Source organism: Camponotus floridanus, unplaced genomic scaffold (genome assembly GCF_003227725.1).
Source record: "Camponotus floridanus strain SB8 unplaced genomic scaffold, Cflo_v7.5 scaffold56, whole genome shotgun sequence".
Taxonomy (NCBI): Eukaryota; Metazoa; Arthropoda; class Insecta; order Hymenoptera; family Formicidae; genus Camponotus; species Camponotus floridanus.
This window is the reverse complement of record NW_020229725.1, coordinates 835,331-852,516: the sequence shown is the minus strand read 5'-3', so window position 1 is coordinate 852,516 and position 17,186 is coordinate 835,331. Positions and strand designations below refer to the sequence as shown.

The 17,186-nt window shown below is 27.9% G+C and overlaps 3 protein-coding genes across 8 annotated transcripts; 2 read left to right on the top strand and 1 right to left on the bottom strand.

Moving 5' to 3' along the window:
- Positions 1-435: 435 nt before the first annotated feature.
- LOC105251879 (clathrin light chain) lies at positions 436-3,267 on the top strand. 4 transcript variants are annotated; one of them, XM_011258968.3, is made up of 7 exons: positions 436-635; positions 1,145-1,304; positions 1,446-1,568; positions 1,649-1,738; positions 1,838-1,949; positions 2,287-2,298; positions 2,938-3,267. In XM_011258968.3, exons 2-7 carry the CDS (start codon positions 1,148-1,150, stop codon positions 3,116-3,118), a joined length of 675 nt encoding a protein of 224 aa, XP_011257270.1. In that variant the 5' UTR covers positions 436-635; positions 1,145-1,147; the 3' UTR covers positions 3,119-3,267. The 4 variants fall into 4 exon arrangements, with proteins under 4 accessions (XP_011257270.1, XP_011257271.1, XP_011257269.1 ...); XM_011258969.3 differs by having other exon boundaries at positions 442-641; XM_011258967.3 differs by having other exon boundaries at positions 446-686; positions 2,938-3,266.
- A 195-nt stretch (positions 3,268-3,462) lies between these two features.
- On the bottom strand, positions 3,463-7,128 carry LOC105251880 (ankyrin repeat and LEM domain-containing protein 2). 2 transcript variants are annotated; one of them, XM_011258972.3, is made up of 11 exons: positions 6,937-7,128; positions 6,590-6,727; positions 6,098-6,423; positions 5,593-5,907; positions 5,360-5,512; positions 5,065-5,279; positions 4,625-4,775; positions 4,392-4,542; positions 4,156-4,261; positions 3,946-4,074; positions 3,463-3,836 (listed from the first exon to the last, which is right to left on the bottom strand). In XM_011258972.3, exons 2-11 carry the CDS (start codon positions 6,708-6,710, stop codon positions 3,788-3,790), a joined length of 1,716 nt encoding a protein of 571 aa, XP_011257274.1. In that variant the 5' UTR covers positions 6,711-6,727; positions 6,937-7,128; the 3' UTR covers positions 3,463-3,787. The 2 variants fall into 2 exon arrangements, with proteins under 2 accessions (XP_011257274.1, XP_019883299.1); XM_020027740.2 differs by having other exon boundaries at positions 6,590-6,724; positions 6,937-7,121.
- Positions 7,096-15,866, top strand: LOC105251881 (piwi-like protein Siwi). Of its 2 annotated transcripts, XM_020027736.2 has the most exons (12): positions 7,096-7,167; positions 8,205-8,286; positions 9,981-10,136; positions 10,955-11,054; positions 11,441-11,572; positions 11,949-12,157; positions 12,267-12,452; positions 12,532-12,702; positions 12,908-13,187; positions 13,397-13,749; positions 14,422-14,830; positions 15,139-15,865. In XM_020027736.2, the coding sequence occupies exons 3-12, from the start codon at positions 9,987-9,989 to the stop codon at positions 15,780-15,782; spliced, it is 2,634 nt and encodes an 877-aa protein (XP_019883295.1). In that variant the 5' UTR covers positions 7,096-7,167; positions 8,205-8,286; positions 9,981-9,986; the 3' UTR covers positions 15,783-15,865. The 2 variants fall into 2 exon arrangements, with proteins under 2 accessions (XP_019883295.1, XP_025268522.1); XM_025412737.1 differs by lacking the exons at positions 7,096-7,167; positions 8,205-8,286 and adding an exon at positions 9,257-9,500 and having other exon boundaries at positions 15,139-15,866.
- The last annotated feature ends 1,320 nt before the right edge of the window (positions 15,867-17,186 follow it).

The following is a 17,186-nucleotide window of genomic DNA, read 5'->3' as shown; positions in this document are numbered from 1 at the left end:
TTTATTTCATTCTTTTCTCTTTCAAAAATAAAGAAGATCCGGATATCTTATTTAAAGAAGAGATATCTTGTTTATTTTCAGAATGATTTGTCATTATTCTGTGATATAATATTTTTATAATGCAATTATTATCATGTCTGATTTAAAAACTATATAATCTATTATAAGAAAAGCTCTGTCTTAAATTAAAATTTTGTGTATTAAAATACCTCGAATTATACATGTATTTAAGAATAAAGAAATATATATATATATGGAGTAAAAAAATTTAACTATACAAAGAAATGATATAAAAATAAAATAAAATATATAAAAAAATGTATAAAAATATCTTTCTTACTTGACAAATCACTCATTCTTCAATCTACCATGAAGTTGGTCACGCATTCGTAGCGACCTCTCTGTTAAATGTGTCACATACATAACATACGTGTGCGTACGTCATACGCTTATCGATACCATTATTGACTTGTGTATGATCTACGATTGACATTTACCAGAAAGAGCGAGAGCGAGAGAGAAAGAGAGAAAAGCTGAAGTAAATCGGAGGAGGTGTCTCATTCCCTTCACTTGATAACGAGTCGTAGATACATTCCATTAGTATCTTCTAGACGAGACTCGAACTCTTTTACGAGGTGCGAGTGAGTGTCCTGCAAGTAGAACACGCTTTTTCAGACGAATAAACGGTACATTAAACTTGGTTAAACATTAACGCAAGATTCAGTTAACCTCAAACGTCAAACTGCCGCTGACGTTTGACTTTCTGAGATACATGATATATATTTCATCTCTCTATATATAATATTACATTTATATTATATATATATATATATATATATATATATATATATTACTTATTATTATAAATATTAATCATTCCTAACAATTCTAAGAAATCTGTAAAATGTAACTTATATTAGACATACATCTGTCATATAGAATGTTTATTCATTCACGATACAAAATATATATAATTTATGAAAAGAAAGAAATAACATGTAATACTACAGCACCTCTGCTAAGAAATCATGAGGTCTATCTATATCCTTAATATATTGGTATCTATCTATATCCTTAATATATTGATAAAAATATTTTCAAATTTCTATTTAAATAACAATCAATCTTGTTTGATCTCTATCAGGTAATGGATGCGTTTGGCGACAATTTTGTCATTGAGCCGGAAGTAGATCCAGCGGCAGAGTTTCTAGCAAGAGAGCAGGATCAATTGGCTGGGTTAGAGGATGAGATTACACCGATGGCTGTGACTTTGGCTGCAGCAGCAGCAGCAGGTCAAAGTGATGGTAAATAGGATTTGATATACAAAGAATGCTGGGCAAGAAATTTGTTTTATCCATTTATAAATAGAAAATATGTATATACAAAATTTGATTAAATATGTCAGAACATATTGTTTTTTGTATATTATAAATAATATCTTATAGATGATCTGTCTGGGAAATTTGGGAATTTGAAAGTTGGCCCAGGTGGAGATGCTGAAGGCAGTTTTGAAATTGTAGATACTATTGGTCAGTCAACGGAAGCACAAACACCACTGACAATGACAGGTATAAAATATTTTTAAATCTTGTTTTAATTGCACCTTAATAAGAATTAATTAACAAGTTGTATTTTCATATATATATAGAATCAGCACCTGTAATTGCACCAGTCAAAGAAGAACCCGAAAAAATCAAAAAATGGAGGGAAGAACAGAAAGCACGTCTTGAGGAGAAAGGTATTAAAATCAAAATATAATCTTAAATAATATCTTAAAATAATTATGTTATGATTATTTTATGAGGATGATGAATAATATCGCATGGAAATTTTTCAGATGCGGAAGAGGAGAAGAAAAAAGAAGAATGGAGAGAAGCTGCAAAGAAAGAGTTAGAAGAATGGTATAAACATCATGCAGAAGCTATTAATAAAACGAAAACTACTAACAGGTAATTTTACTAATTTTCTATTATTTTGTCTTCTATTTCCTTGTATATATACATCTATCTTCAAAAAATTGACAAACTAAACTGAACATCAAATGTGGTTGTTAATTATTGGTATTTGTTAGTGCTTATCAACAAACTATATAGTAGGAAAATCTCTATAATAATATTTTTATTAAAAAACATAGAAAGCAATAAAAATGTAATGTTTTATTAACAAAAAGAATAGTAAATATTATGATAATCAATGCAATTAATATAAATAATTCAATATTTATAAATAATTTTTAAAGTTTTTTGAATATATATATAATTGTATTATTTTCATTTCGCTTCTTAGGGAGTCAGCCAAGTAAGTTAAAATATCTTTATTCGCATGAAAACATGCATTGCATCATGATTTATGCATTGTAACACAATTTGCTTTCACAACTTTGAAAACTCCAACACTGATTGTTCAGAATGTGAACATAAAAGCACAATTATCTCTCATTTTTTCCTTTTCAATTGTCACAATATCGCTTCTTAATACATTGTTATAAAATTGCACTAAACAACATTGCTTGATGAAATTATTCTCAAGAATATCTTTGCTTTACAATACTTGAATATGCATATATTGATATACATCTAAATGTACTTGTTAATCCTTGAATGTTTGTCAATCATCTCACAATCACTAAGAACTATATTTTCATATAAACTGAACAAGAAAAAAATGAATAATTGAGTCAATGGACCATTAGGAATATTATAAAAGAATTGTGATAAATAATTTGGATTGATCCAGTATCTAAATATATATTACATTTACCACATTATTTAAGTACATTGCTCAAGTACAATATAAAATATTTATTTTCCCCCTTTGTTTCCAAATAAATCGAGATATATAAATAAAACATATCACTTAATTTTTCGTTTCATTATATTACTAACTGATGTAATACATGATTTGGCATTGATTTGATGCACATTCTTTCACGAATAGGAATGCGGAGAAGCAATTCGTTGCAGAGGCAGATGAAGTTGAACCAGGCACCGAGTGGGAACGCATTGCCAAGCTTTGTGAATTTAACCCAAAATCATCTCGCACTTCCAAAGACGTCTCTCGGATGCGCTCGATTATTTTGCAATTAAAGCAGACACCGCCCACTCCTATTAATGCTTAATTAAATTGAAGAAGCTATTAGACATTAAAGATATGAATTGATATGATAAATAAAAAAATATGATTAAAAAAATGAAATAATAAATGCATCGTGTGATCACGGTGCGATATTATAACGAAAAGGAAAATTGATTAATGTTCTGTTAAAAATAAAGTATGTAATATTATATTATGTATAATAAAGATTATTGATAACAAATACAAGTAATAATGAAAAATATGAACAATATATTTCTGGTAAGATATAACAAAGGGAGAAATTGATATGGAAATCAGTAAATATACTTATCAGTATAATGAATATTTATTAACTACGAAGAACAATATTATTAAAAGTATACGTTAAGAGTTTTAAAAATTTTATCGCGAAAGTTTTCAAGTTACAAGTCTTCTGTAAAAACATCTCAAAATATATATCCATTTTCTCTTATTTTATCTACAATGTAGAGTTTGTTGCAACAACATTAAATATATATAAAAAAAGCTTTATGAGCGTCCTTAACATAATTAAGAGTTTCTATAGTCAATTACATTAATTAACTCTAACTCGAGGTAAATTAATTTTGTTTTCTTATATTATGCAGGATTGTAATCTAAGAAGAAGCCAATGCTGCTAATTCAAAGTTCAGCAATCCAGATTGTCAATGTAATTCCTTTTTTTTTTTTTTGTTTAATTGTTTACAAACAATTTTTTCCTGAGCGATTTTATATTACTAAATCTGTAAGTTAAAAGAGAATTAAAAATTAAAATGCGCGCTATTTTATCATTATTATTAATAAATTTAAAATTAAAATAATGCAATTAAAATTTAAAGATGTCTAATATACCTATATGGATCACGTTTCATAGCTAGCTGCATATCGTGCCGCCAACGATAAATATAAGGATATTTATCAGGATAAATCGTAGACAAAAGCGCATTATAGACAGCATGATCTAATTTTGTTGGTGAAGATCTAAAAAATATTATTAATCATGCAAAAAATATTTAAGTGAAATATATTTTTGCATTAAGAATGAAAAAAATAGTTGTTTACCCTTCAATAAATATCACAGAACCTTCTTCAGCAGTCTGCATATCATCATCAGAATCATCCTTGATGGGTTCTGGCGAAGATGGAGGTGTGAAAAATTCTAAGCTATCTATGAAATGGAAAATACATGGTCAGTATTAATCTTTATTATATAATAAAATCATGATTAATAAGATGAAATATTCCATGTAGTATAATATTTCATATATACACCACAAAAATTATGAAATAAACAATACCTGTATCATCTTTAATTTCATTAATTTTAGTAACTAATGAGCATAAGCGTAATTTATCACATAAATTTTCTACTTCATTAACAATTGTTTTTTCTGGCATTTGTTGGCAATTTGCTGGCACATGTGTATTCATATTATTAGTCTGATTATTCTGAAGAAACAAAAATGTTAAAAAAATTAATTTTATAAGCATTTAAAATATAAACAAAAGTTATTTGATATTTTTTTTATACCATAGAAGAAAATGTTGGGTCCGTATTCTTAAATCTCTGCTCCAAAAACTTTTCGAGTTTTACCAATCCTTCGTCACTCCGGAAATCGACGAAATCCTTCAAGAACGGCCAGTATTCCTTCCAAGGCACTTGACATTCCTCAGCAAGATCTCTAAACAAAAAAAGATACATTAGATATATAGAAATACTAAAAATATTAGACAAACAATTTATCTATTAAAATAAATAAGATTCAGAAAAAAAAACAGATTCTATTCAAATGCATATAATATCATTAAATGATGAAAAAAATTACATTAATTAAAATAATTATAAATTCTAAGTATAATGTGTGAAGTTTTTTAAAAGATATTTTTCACAGATACATACATTGCAAGTAATATCAATATTAAAAACAAATATAGTAACAATTAATAATTTAAGTTTATTTATACATATACCTTCCAACACGTTCTAATCCTTTTTCTGTATCTTGCAGTCTCAAAACTAAATTAGGACTGTTTCTAATATTGAATGCATCACCTTGTCCTTTCTTAGGAGTAACGCGTGGTGGTGTTTTCCATTTTTTCCGAAATTCTACTGCCTGTGATTTAGTCATTGGACCTGCAAATGCCCTTACTTCTACTCGTGGACTAATAGGATCTATATTCAAATTCTGAAAATAATAAAAAAGATGGTAAAAAATTTATTTTCTTTTTTTTTAATATGAAATTTTTACTAATACAAAATTTTTACAAGTGGACTAGTTGGTGAAAATGGTTCTCCAATGATAGGTGGACATGCATTGCCTTCTGCTCTTAATACAGGTACATAAAATTGATCTTCTATTAGCATACATATCTCACGCTTCAGATTTTCATCTTCATTTTGCTTCCTGCTACATATTATCTAAAATTAAATTATTACTGCATATATATATATATATATATAAAAGTAAAAAATAATAAAAAAATAAATTAAAAACATACATCCACAGGCAGCTGGTTATACTTGTTTGGCAAAGTTTTAATACATTGAGAATAAGAGACGAGAACCCGGACTACATCTTTATGACCATATTTAACAGCAAAATGTAGCGGAGTCTCATTGAGTCCTTTGTCAGGTGTATTTAAGTATAAATCCTGCATAATCTGTGCAGGGTTAAAATACATTTTTTTACACTCTTCTTCCCCATAATGCCATTGCATAAACTTAGGATCTCCAACAGTATTTAATATAAATTCACACATTTCTGGCTTATTCTTGTTTGCTGCAATATGCAAAGCATTATAGCGGGAACCCATCTAAAATATAACAAAGTTGTTTTCTATAAGACAATATATAAGATTTACAAATAACTAAGTAATAATTACTAAGTAATAATTTTAATGTAAAATTACATAATTATAAATTTTTAGTTATTTTATAATTATAAATTGACTTCAACATACATATTTGATTATACAATATTTAAACATTGCAAAATATACTTGCTTGTAAAATTGCAGGTGTATCCGCACTACTAATTAGATATCTGGGATTTTTCCATACAGTTTTCTTAACACATTCCAAATCTCCATTTTCAATTAATCTTTTAAAAGCTTGAAGCTCCTGTACTTCTGGTGCTTTAAAATTACTAGATTTTTCTTGTGTCACAACAGTGGGTATAACTGTGGAATAATTGCTAGAAAGTTGTTCGTGTCCAGCCCTTACATATGCCACAGCATCAGAATGATTTTTGAAAATTTTCAAACGGCCCTTCTTGTTATTTTGTATCACTTTTAAAGCAGTCTGTATATCTAAATAAATATGAAAGACTTCTGCAAAGGAGAGAAAGAATAACATTTAACAATATAATAATAATAATTATTAAAATTGTATAATGCAAATTAACATTGTTTTTTGAAAAAATTAATATCTAGATTCACACAAAAAAAGTTTTGCTCTATAAAATTATAATTAGTAGACCAATGCTGTATCAATTACCTTCCTCATCTGACTCTCTATATTCCGGTGGTATATATACAGCATAGAATAACATCTCATTTGAAAGATTGGAACGTGTATTACATCTAGGTTGCTTCTCCATATTTTCGTTCTCGTTCATCGCGGATATCTTGTCTTCTATAAAATTCTCGTTTATATAAATTATACCTTAAATAATACTATATATATTTACATATCTATATAAAATCTATATCTATATATATCTATATAAAAATTAGAAATTATATCTATATATAAATTATTCGTGTTTTAATCCGCAAGAATTTTCTTTGATGTAACGACGAGTAAACAAATGCTGTTTATATCTGATATAAATTAGATACCACCTTTGATGTTTCCTTGCGTATGTTTATCGGAGAATGACAGTTGTCGCAAAACAAAGTGTCAACCGGCGCAGTCTGCGATCGTTTTTCATCTCGTATCAATTCGACGAATTTTCGTGATTACTTCACGAAGTTTGAGTTTTTCGTGATTACTTCACGAAGCTTGAGAATATCCCAGGGACAATCTTTCAAGATAATAATTTCCGCAATTTATAGGAAAAGAGATACTACGAGGTAAATAATATTGCTCTATATACAAAATCAAATGTGAGAAATACATGCAGAATTACATTATAACCGTAAATGACAATAACGCGCATCATTTTACGCCATAGATAATAAATAACAATAAGACGAGTATCAATTAACCTAACTGACCCACATTTCACTTGGCTTACGAACTTCGAGCTGATTTACCAATCAGAGCAGCGATCACGTGTGATGTTTTGCTAGGGAAAAATTACATAGTCCAAGCAAAGCAAATTTTTTTGCCTCTTTTATTATTTTTAAAAGTTTAGAGAAAGAATTGATTTAAATATTAAACTTGACATTAAAAAAAATTTTTAAATGCTTGAATTTTTTAAATGCTTGACTATTTTCAATTCAATTCTGCTTCTGGATGGACGATAATTTTCATGTTTAGCTTACCCGATATATTAGAAGTATAAGCATGGTACATCGAATTTATTTTATATATTTACGAATATTTACCAAGTATCAATCGATTTATACACGATGTTGTTTACTAAAGTTAGTAGCACATGAGAATTTAATAAAAACGTGACAAAAAGAAAAGATACATATAAAAAGGCAATAAAACTCCTCTCTTAATGTGCCACGTGTTAGCGCTCTAATAGCTAGTAAAAAAAAAAAAGAAAAAAAAAAGAGTATCGTTTCACGTGTCAATGTAATTCGAGCCGAACGCTCTTATTGGTCGCTTGAGATACTACGCTTTATTAAATATTGCGTTCCTATCGTCTTTCATATTCTTTTCTTATCGCATATTATATTCGATCGATTCATATTTATTATTTTATGATTATCGTGTCCCGTATTTTGAGAAAAATCAGCCCGACATTACGTTTTCAATAATTATCGTGGCTGAGCCCGTGCATTTGAAGAACCACGTGTTATCCAGCGTTGCGTATCTCATTAGCTGTTGGTCATGTGACTGCAAAGGCTCGACCAATCAGAGCGAAGTCCTTATCAAAACGTATCCCTACCCTAGAGACTAGCTGATGCTTGCCGGTTAAATTGTAGAGACGGATTAGTTTGTTGCAGATCGTAAGAAGATTCGGCAGAGACAAAGGAGTGTGTGTACGAAAAGAAGAATATCAGAAGGATTAAAAAAAGGTAAGATATATTCTATTCTTTGTGTTTTCTTTTTTTTGTCACAAAACTATTCGTGTACACTTATTATATATAATTTAGTATTTAATTTCTAACGATGCGGAGTATGTTTCCTAAGTAAACAAATATGAGATATGATGTTAAAACAATGTAAGTACATGTATTTCACAATTCTTCAGTTGGTAGCATTATTCTTTAATTAATTTAAGTGATGAATAACAATGAAATGCTGTGCAAGCTTGCCAGAAAATCTGAGATCAGCGCTTTAGTGTTAGCATCTGGAAGGATCTTTGAATGAGATGCAGATATAAACGGATCATATTACTTCCGAGAGAATAAACTGTATTTGAAAGAGCACGACTAATGGAAAAGAAAGAATAATAATCTCTAGAGAAGAGGTATTCTTTGGAAATAACCTTATACTAAATTAATTATTAATTAATTATTACAAATTTATTGATCGAATTTCGATATACATAGATATAGTTTTTACCATTTCTGAATTTTTTTTCATGAAAAATAGAACAATTATATATCCAATAATTGAAAGAAGCATCGAGGAAAAATATATTCTTTGCAACTATTATCTGAATTTTTAATTTTTTTTAAAACAAAAATAAAATATAAACAATAAAATTGAAAGATATTACGATACTATTTGGATAAAGAACTATTATCTTGTTTTATGGATATATTCAAACCTAACATTCCCCGAAAACAATCGGAATTGTAAAGAAACTATAAGATAAAGATCTCACGTTTTTAACTCCAAATCTTTACTTTTTTTATTAAATTTTCGGGTGTTTTTGAAACGACATCGTCGATTTCTTGTTTATATTTTGTCGTGTGGCTATTCAATTCTGAGGTAAAAAATAAAAAAAAAGATACTCCAAGACGCAGGTAGTAAACTTGCTGAAAGTCGTAAACAGTTTTCCTTGGGTACAATATCTTCCAGATGCAATGTATTTTTTTATGATTGCCCCTCCATTTTAAGTATTCAACGCTTTGAAACTTTGTCCCTTTGTATGCGACGATTTTTCTCGTCACATAACGAGATTTCCTTTCTGCCATTTTTTTCCTTTCTTTTCTTTCCTCCTTTATCCTACTACTCTTTACCGCGATTTGTTTCCGAGTTCGAACGAGTCTGAACACGTTCTTTTTTATTGTAACCTCAATTGCGTTATAATGACAGAATTAAAAATAAATACATATATTCGGTAAGAATTTAGCGTATCATAATAATAATATGTAATGTGTATTTCGTAATAATAATATGTAATGTGTATTTAGAGAAAGAAAGAGAATTTTATATCATTTCTGTGAAATGAATGTTAAATGTACATTACAAGTTGACTTTACAAAAGAGACTGCAATATGTTAAATATTTAATAGGTCTTTTTTATTGATTTATACCCTAACTCATACATGTCCAAAAGATGTCCAGAGGACATAAAATATCCTTTGGCTGTTCTCTAGATATTCTATGGACGTCTTTTGGACATGTGTATTGTTAAAATAAATATTATCATTATTATAATTATTATATATATATAATAAATATATAAATATATATATTTTTTTATATATTTATCTATAGTATGTAATTATATAAACACAATTTTTCTTTGATAAGTTTATTACATATCTTTTGTTTTGTTGATATTACTTATTAATATTTCAATATGTTTTATGTTTAGACAAAAATGTCTCAAAGGGGAAGAGCGAGCCGTGGGCGAGCCATACAGCAGCAGCGTGCAGGAACTTCGCAGGAACAACAGCTTCCGCATGCTCAACCATCGACAAGTGGTGGAGCTATTCGTAGACCAGGACATTCTGCTGCGCAAGCTTCTGCAGTAAGTAGTAATATATGCTACTGTTTAATTACATTTGTACAAGAATAAATTTTTTTATTAAGTTATAACAATGAAGAGATTTATATTGAAGATATGCAATATATATTTTTCTTTTGTCAAATTATGATACAACTCCTAAGATTGTAGGAATATGTTATGTATAAATTGTATGAGTAAATTGTGCATAAATAATTATACATAAATAATTGTTTCATATTCAGTTCTTGTATAAAGTGCTGTTGATGGTTCAAATATGTAATAATAATAGAAATATTTGGCTATTTATAATTAATATAAAACCTTTATGTATCTTTGTATATATTTTCCTTTCATTGATATATTTTATTTGTCTTATATTTTCATTCTATTTCTTTTTATTTGTAATAATTGTTATAATTGGTAATATTATTTTATTTTATAGATTTGATCCATACATTTGCTAATATAAAAATATTAATACAATTAATTTAGAAAGAATTATGTTCTGTAATATTTAATGTATTGTTTTTTCTTCTTTTTGCTCTTTTTATAAAGCAGGACATTTAAAATGGTTTGATCAAGGTTAGTAGTGGTATAAAATTCATTTGCGGTCAACTATGCTTTTTGTTGAAAATTATTTATATCATTTGCTTTTAAAAATATATCGCTCATATTAGTACTTTACTAATTATTATTTTAATTAAAATTTTGACAGTACTTTACTGTAAACTTGTCTTCAAATTTGGTATTCTACTTAACAAACATTAATATGCTGATTTATTGACTAGGAATGACATTCTATTTATTGCAATTGGTAATGGAAGTAAATCTTATGGCAGGTCACTGGTGGACGCGGCCAAATTCAACGCGTTGGCGAGAAAGGCGACAGTGCAGTTGGACAGATAGGCAGAGGCCTGGAAAAAATGGGCATTCAACCTGGTTCGTTTTATTATATTATTGTTTCAGATTTATAAATGATATATAAATGTGTGTGATATATAATTGCATTAATAATATAACAAATAGTACAATTTGCATTAATCGTATAATAAATTCTCAGATATTCTAACATGATTCTTTTTGGACGACAAATATATTATCATGTGTAAGAATTGCATAAGTATAAAATTGATATGTACATTTTGACAAATACAAAAAGTACACATATATGGCTTTCCGTACATTATTTTTTTTAAATTTACAGCTTCAGATATTTTATAAGTATGATCAAAATGTTCTAAAAGTTTGTGTTGTTATTTGAAGATTTATATTTAAACATTCATCTTTTTCGATATTAAATGATATCGAAATTAATATCTTTATAGGTTGCAGTGGAGATGCTGGTGCAGTGGGAGGTCCACCTGTTACACTAAGCGGAAGAGGGGCAACTCGTGGCAAAAGAATTTTGCCTGCGGATATTTTTGTTACAAAACCGAGCCATATAGAAAACAAGAAGGGTGAGCAATAATAACTACTAATAAATTAACTTAATTTATAAAAATACAAAGTAAAATATGTACTTTGTGATTCTTTGCATTTCTTTCTTGCTATTCTTAAATTTAATATTTATATATACAATCTTCCTTTTTTTTCTCTAGAAAATTAATTTTTTAAAATTCTTTTTATGTGTGTGTATTTTTTTTTCTCATTTTTTATTATATTATAATACATTAATTTTCTTATAAATTTTCATGAGTAAATTTTTCAACATTATGTTTTTTTCAAGTACATCAATTTTTTGTAGTATTCTACACTTGATATTAATATTATTTTTTTTGTCTCAAAAATTATTTTCTTATTGTTATTTTTTTTTTATTTCAATGCAATTTTTAGGAAATTCCGGTAATAGAATAGAGTTGCAAACCAATTATTTTAAGTTACTTAAGTCAACCGATTGGGCTATTCATCAGTATCGTGTCGATTTCGCGCCTGAAGAAGATCGCACAGCTGTGCGTAAAGGTTTACTCAAACTGCATCATAAAAATATTGGCGCATATATCTTTGATGGCACTGTAATGTATACGAGTCGTCGATTGCCTGATGTAAGTGTATACATATATGTATGCTTAGTATGCATCTTTTGGAACTTTTGAGTTGGATTTCTCTTCAACATTTTTTCAAGTACATAATAATAATTGCTACATTATTCAGCAAATGACATTTACATCAACTCGACAATCGGATGAACAACATATAACGATTACTGTTCGTCTCGTTGGTGATATGCTGGTGGGAGATATCCATTATATCCAATTTTTTAATATTATTATGAGAAAATGTTACGAATTTCTGGAATTAAAATTGATCGGTCGCAATTATTTTGATCCTGCAAATAAAGTGAGTATAATTTCAGATGCAATTAATATTTTATGCTTAGAAATATTCAATATTTATAATAATAATGGCTTAAATGCAGATTCTCTTGCCGGAACATAAACTGGAATTATGGCCAGGATATGTGACATCTATTCGTCAACACGAACACGATGTATTAATGTGTGCTGAGATAACAAACAAAGTTATGCGATTAGATACCTTAGTAGATATCCTGAACGCTTGTTATCAAGAAGATAGAGAAAGATACAGAGTAAGTTAGGCTTATAAATGATACAGAATAAATTATATTTTTTCTTTTATTTTTAAGGAAGGTTTAGTAAAAAATTATATTTAAGTATTTGTTAAAATTATATTTTTTATTGTTGCTTTTAATTTTATTTAAATTGTGTGCATAAGTGTGTTTTTATATTTTTTTATTTTATAGCAAAAATAAATTTATTTATGTATGTGTGTAGGAAAATTTCGCCAACACTGTAATTGGTACAGTAGTTCTTACTCATTATAACAATAATACATACCGTATCGAAGATGTAGACTTTTCTACGACTCCTTCCAGTTCATTTGCCTTAAGAAACGGCGATAAAATAACTTATCTAGAATATTATAAAAAAAAATATGCTATAGTAATAAAAAATCCAAAACAACCCATGCTTGTAACTAAATCTAAAACAAGAGATCGACAAGCTGCGGAAGCGGAACGAGTTTATTTGGTACCCGAACTATGTCGGGCGACAGGTATGTTATTACTACAATTACTTATTACAGACAACTTTTCCAAAGTTTATTTATATTATTCGTTGCCATTGCATCTTGGAACTTAAAATCAATGATATTAAGTTCGAAGATGATGGCTTTTTATTATAAATGTTTATGAAAATCTGTTTATATATATTTGTCGATTTGTATATAATTTTTTTTAAATTCTTTTGTATTATAACTTGCAGGTTTGACTGATTCCATGAGAGATAATTATAAGCTTATGTCAAGCTTGGCTACACACACCCGTCTCAATCCAAGTTCGCGTATTGGGAAGTTAATAAGCTTTAATAAAAGACTTCTCAATACACCAAAGATTGTACAAGAATTTTCCGAGTGGAACTTAGAATTAGATAAGGAATTACTTACTATACCCGCTCGTGTGCTAGTCCCTGAACAACTTCGATTTGGTGGAGAAGCATATATCAAAAGTGTAAATGGCGACTGGACGAGAGAAATGCAAAATAAAAGATGTTTAATTGCTCAGCAATTGCGGGAATGGGTTTTAATAATTACAGAAAGAGATCAACATGCTCTTCAGGTAATTCTATATATTTATTTGCAATATATGTTTACATTAACGTGTATTATATTATGTTATGCTGTATCCCTCTACTTTTCGTTAATTTATATGTGTGCGTGTGCGTGTACGTGTACGTGCGCATGTATAATTATCTTCATTTTTGAAAAATAACCACAAAATTATTTGTTCTTATATTAATATTTCCTCATCCTTTCATTTATTTGAAATCATTATAAATTTATTGTTTTTATTTTTTAGTATATTACATATAAACTTTATTCACTTCAACATACAGTCAAGAAGCGGCACTTGGTTTACATTGTTTCCTTAAGCTTTCCTGCATACTTCTTTTCTTCATTCACTCCCTATCACACACTTGTACATCTATCCTATATCTATCTTATCTAATTATCCTATCTATTTTTTAATATATTTATTATCTCTATTCTTTCTTTATTTCTTTCTCATAGTATAAATTATTATTATTACTAATATTATTATCACCATTATTATTGCTGCTTATATGTAATTTAAAACAAAAAACTTCAAAAAATTATTGATGTCTTCCAAACAAGCACAACTGAATATTAAGTACAATATTGCGAATTTAGATTAAAACATATTACATTAACATAACAACATAACATAATATAATAAAAATCGAATCCTTGTCTTAATATTTTGTTTCAGAAATTTATAGATACATTAATAAAAGTATCTAAAGGAGTATCGTTTCGAGTGGAACCCCCGAAAGTACAAACTATTCGCGACGATAGACCAGGCACATATAGTGAAACGTTAGAGCGCATTTTAAGCAAAAATATACCGCAATTGGTATTTTGTGTGGTGTCGAACAATCGCAGTGATCGCTACTCAGCAATTAAAAAGAAGTGTTGTGTAGATCGACCTGTGCCATCGCAAGTTTGCTTGTTTAAAACTATGACACATAAGAATGTCATGTCTATTGCTACAAAAATAGCAATACAGATGAACTGTAAATTAGGCGGAGCACCATGGAGCGTAGATATTCCACTGGATGGGTTGATGATAGTTGGATTCGATGTTTGTCATGATACAACTGTTAAAACCAAAGATTTTGGTAAGTGAGAATTCTCGAGCTTTAGAATTTTTCGTAGAAGATTGCAAATTACAACAGTACTTAATTTTCAAAATTAAATCTTGATTTATTTATTCGCTATTTGTTACGATTTCTTAGCTTAAATTAAATTCTTAATTAATTTTGCAAAAATTACCTTGTTGAAATTTTGCATATGTCATGTTTAGGTACTTTGCCACATATAATTTTTCGATTTCTTAATGGTGTGGAAAAATGTGAAGGCAATCTTAGTATATAGTATGTATATTGAATTTGCTGATCTCTCTAAACATTGATTTTTGTCATTACAGGTGCTATGGTAGCGAGCCTTGACAAACGTATGACGAGATATTTCAGTGCGGTGAATGCACATGGAAACGGTGACGAATTATCAAATGATCTTTCTCAAAATATTTGTAAAGCTGCACAGGCATACTATATGACAAACAGAGTTTTGCCGTCGTCCATTGTGATCTATCGTGACGGTGTTGGCGAGGGTCAAATACCACAGGTGATGGAACGTGAAGTTGTGCAGATAAGAAAGTCTCTGGATACGTTGTATGGAGCCCCAGATAAATACAAAATGGCGTTTATAATCGTGACGAAGCGATTGAACACGCGATTTTTCCATCGTAACGACAATCCACCTGCAGGGACGGTGGTCGACGATGTCATCACGAGTCCCATTAAATATGATTTCTTCATCGTGTCGCAAAAGGTGCGACAAGGCACAATAACACCCACCTCGTATAGCGTAATCTTTGACAATCTCAATTTAGACGCGGACAAGATACAACGTATGTCATACAAATTGACCCATATGTATTTCAATTGTTCGAATACTGTTAGAGTACCAGCGCCCTGTCATTATGCTCACAAATTGGCGTTTCTTGTAAGTAGATTCATTCACCGAGCGCCAGATTCGCAATTGCAAAATACTTTATACTTTTTGTAATAGCTCTCTTATATTCCAACATTATTCTTATTATTATTATTATTATTATTTCTATTACTATCACTATCATATTTCATTTTTTTTTTAATTTTATAAGTACCTATATTATAGATACTATCTTTTTTTTTTATTGTTTCTCACAAATTACAAATATCAGTATTTTTTAAATTTATGATTATCTTATAACTTCAAAAAACAGCAGAAAAAAAATTTTAAGTTATCTCAAAAGACACCAGAAAAAGAGAATTCAGATATCAATTACGTTTATAAAAATTTTTTTACATTATAAATGAAGATTTATAAAAAAATAATAATTAGAAAAAGAAGAAAAGATAAATAAATATACACATATAATATATAGACAACTTATCATTTTCGATTAGCACTGCTATCCTAATTTTTCAAATGATCCTAGACTTTCCTAATTCCTTTGAATAAGAAATTCAATTAATCTTCACATAGCGATAGTATAAATTAGTAAAATTACACATGTAAAATATTTGTTAATATTGAACTTTTTTTTTATCTTATAAAAAACATGTGTGTCTTTACCTTACATTCCTAATCTTAATTTTGTTAAATCATTAATACATAAATCTGAAAACGAAATATTTAATATAATGAAAGTAAAATAAGTTGAAAGTAAAATGGATGAAAGTAAAATAGTTGTATTAAATAATATTATATTGTATATTATATAATATACAGTATAATATTGTATATTATGTAATATACAATATTATACTATATAACATACAATTTTGTATTATATTATATAATATACAATGTATTATATTATATAATATAATGTATTATATAATATACAATTAACAAATATTGTATTATACAATATAATATACAATATTGTACTACAACATACAATATTGTATTACAACAATACAATATTGTATTATATAATATACAATATAGTATAATTTATTTTATTATATGATATACAATATTATATATCATATAATATACAATAATATTTGAGACATTTTACCTTGATTGTACTATCGAAAACGAATAATAGAAATATTTGAAAAAAAGAAATTTTACAAAATTTAGTAAGGAATTAAGAATTACACTTTAAGATTTTAATATTTGTCAGTCATTGATAAGACTTTTGAAACTTAATGTGATAATAATACTATTTCCAAGAATGTTATTTCTTATTTCTTAAGTACTACTGTAATCATCAATTTTAAAAATAAATATATATTTATAATTATTTTGCTTACATGCAAGTTATATACTTTATTATACTTGCAAAATTATGTTTATAAAATACACTTCTGATTGCAAAGTAATTTGATAATTAAAATATATATTTTTATTTTCTAATATATTAATAAAAAATATTTTTGATGACGTCAATGAAAAATCTAATTATATGTTTGGATA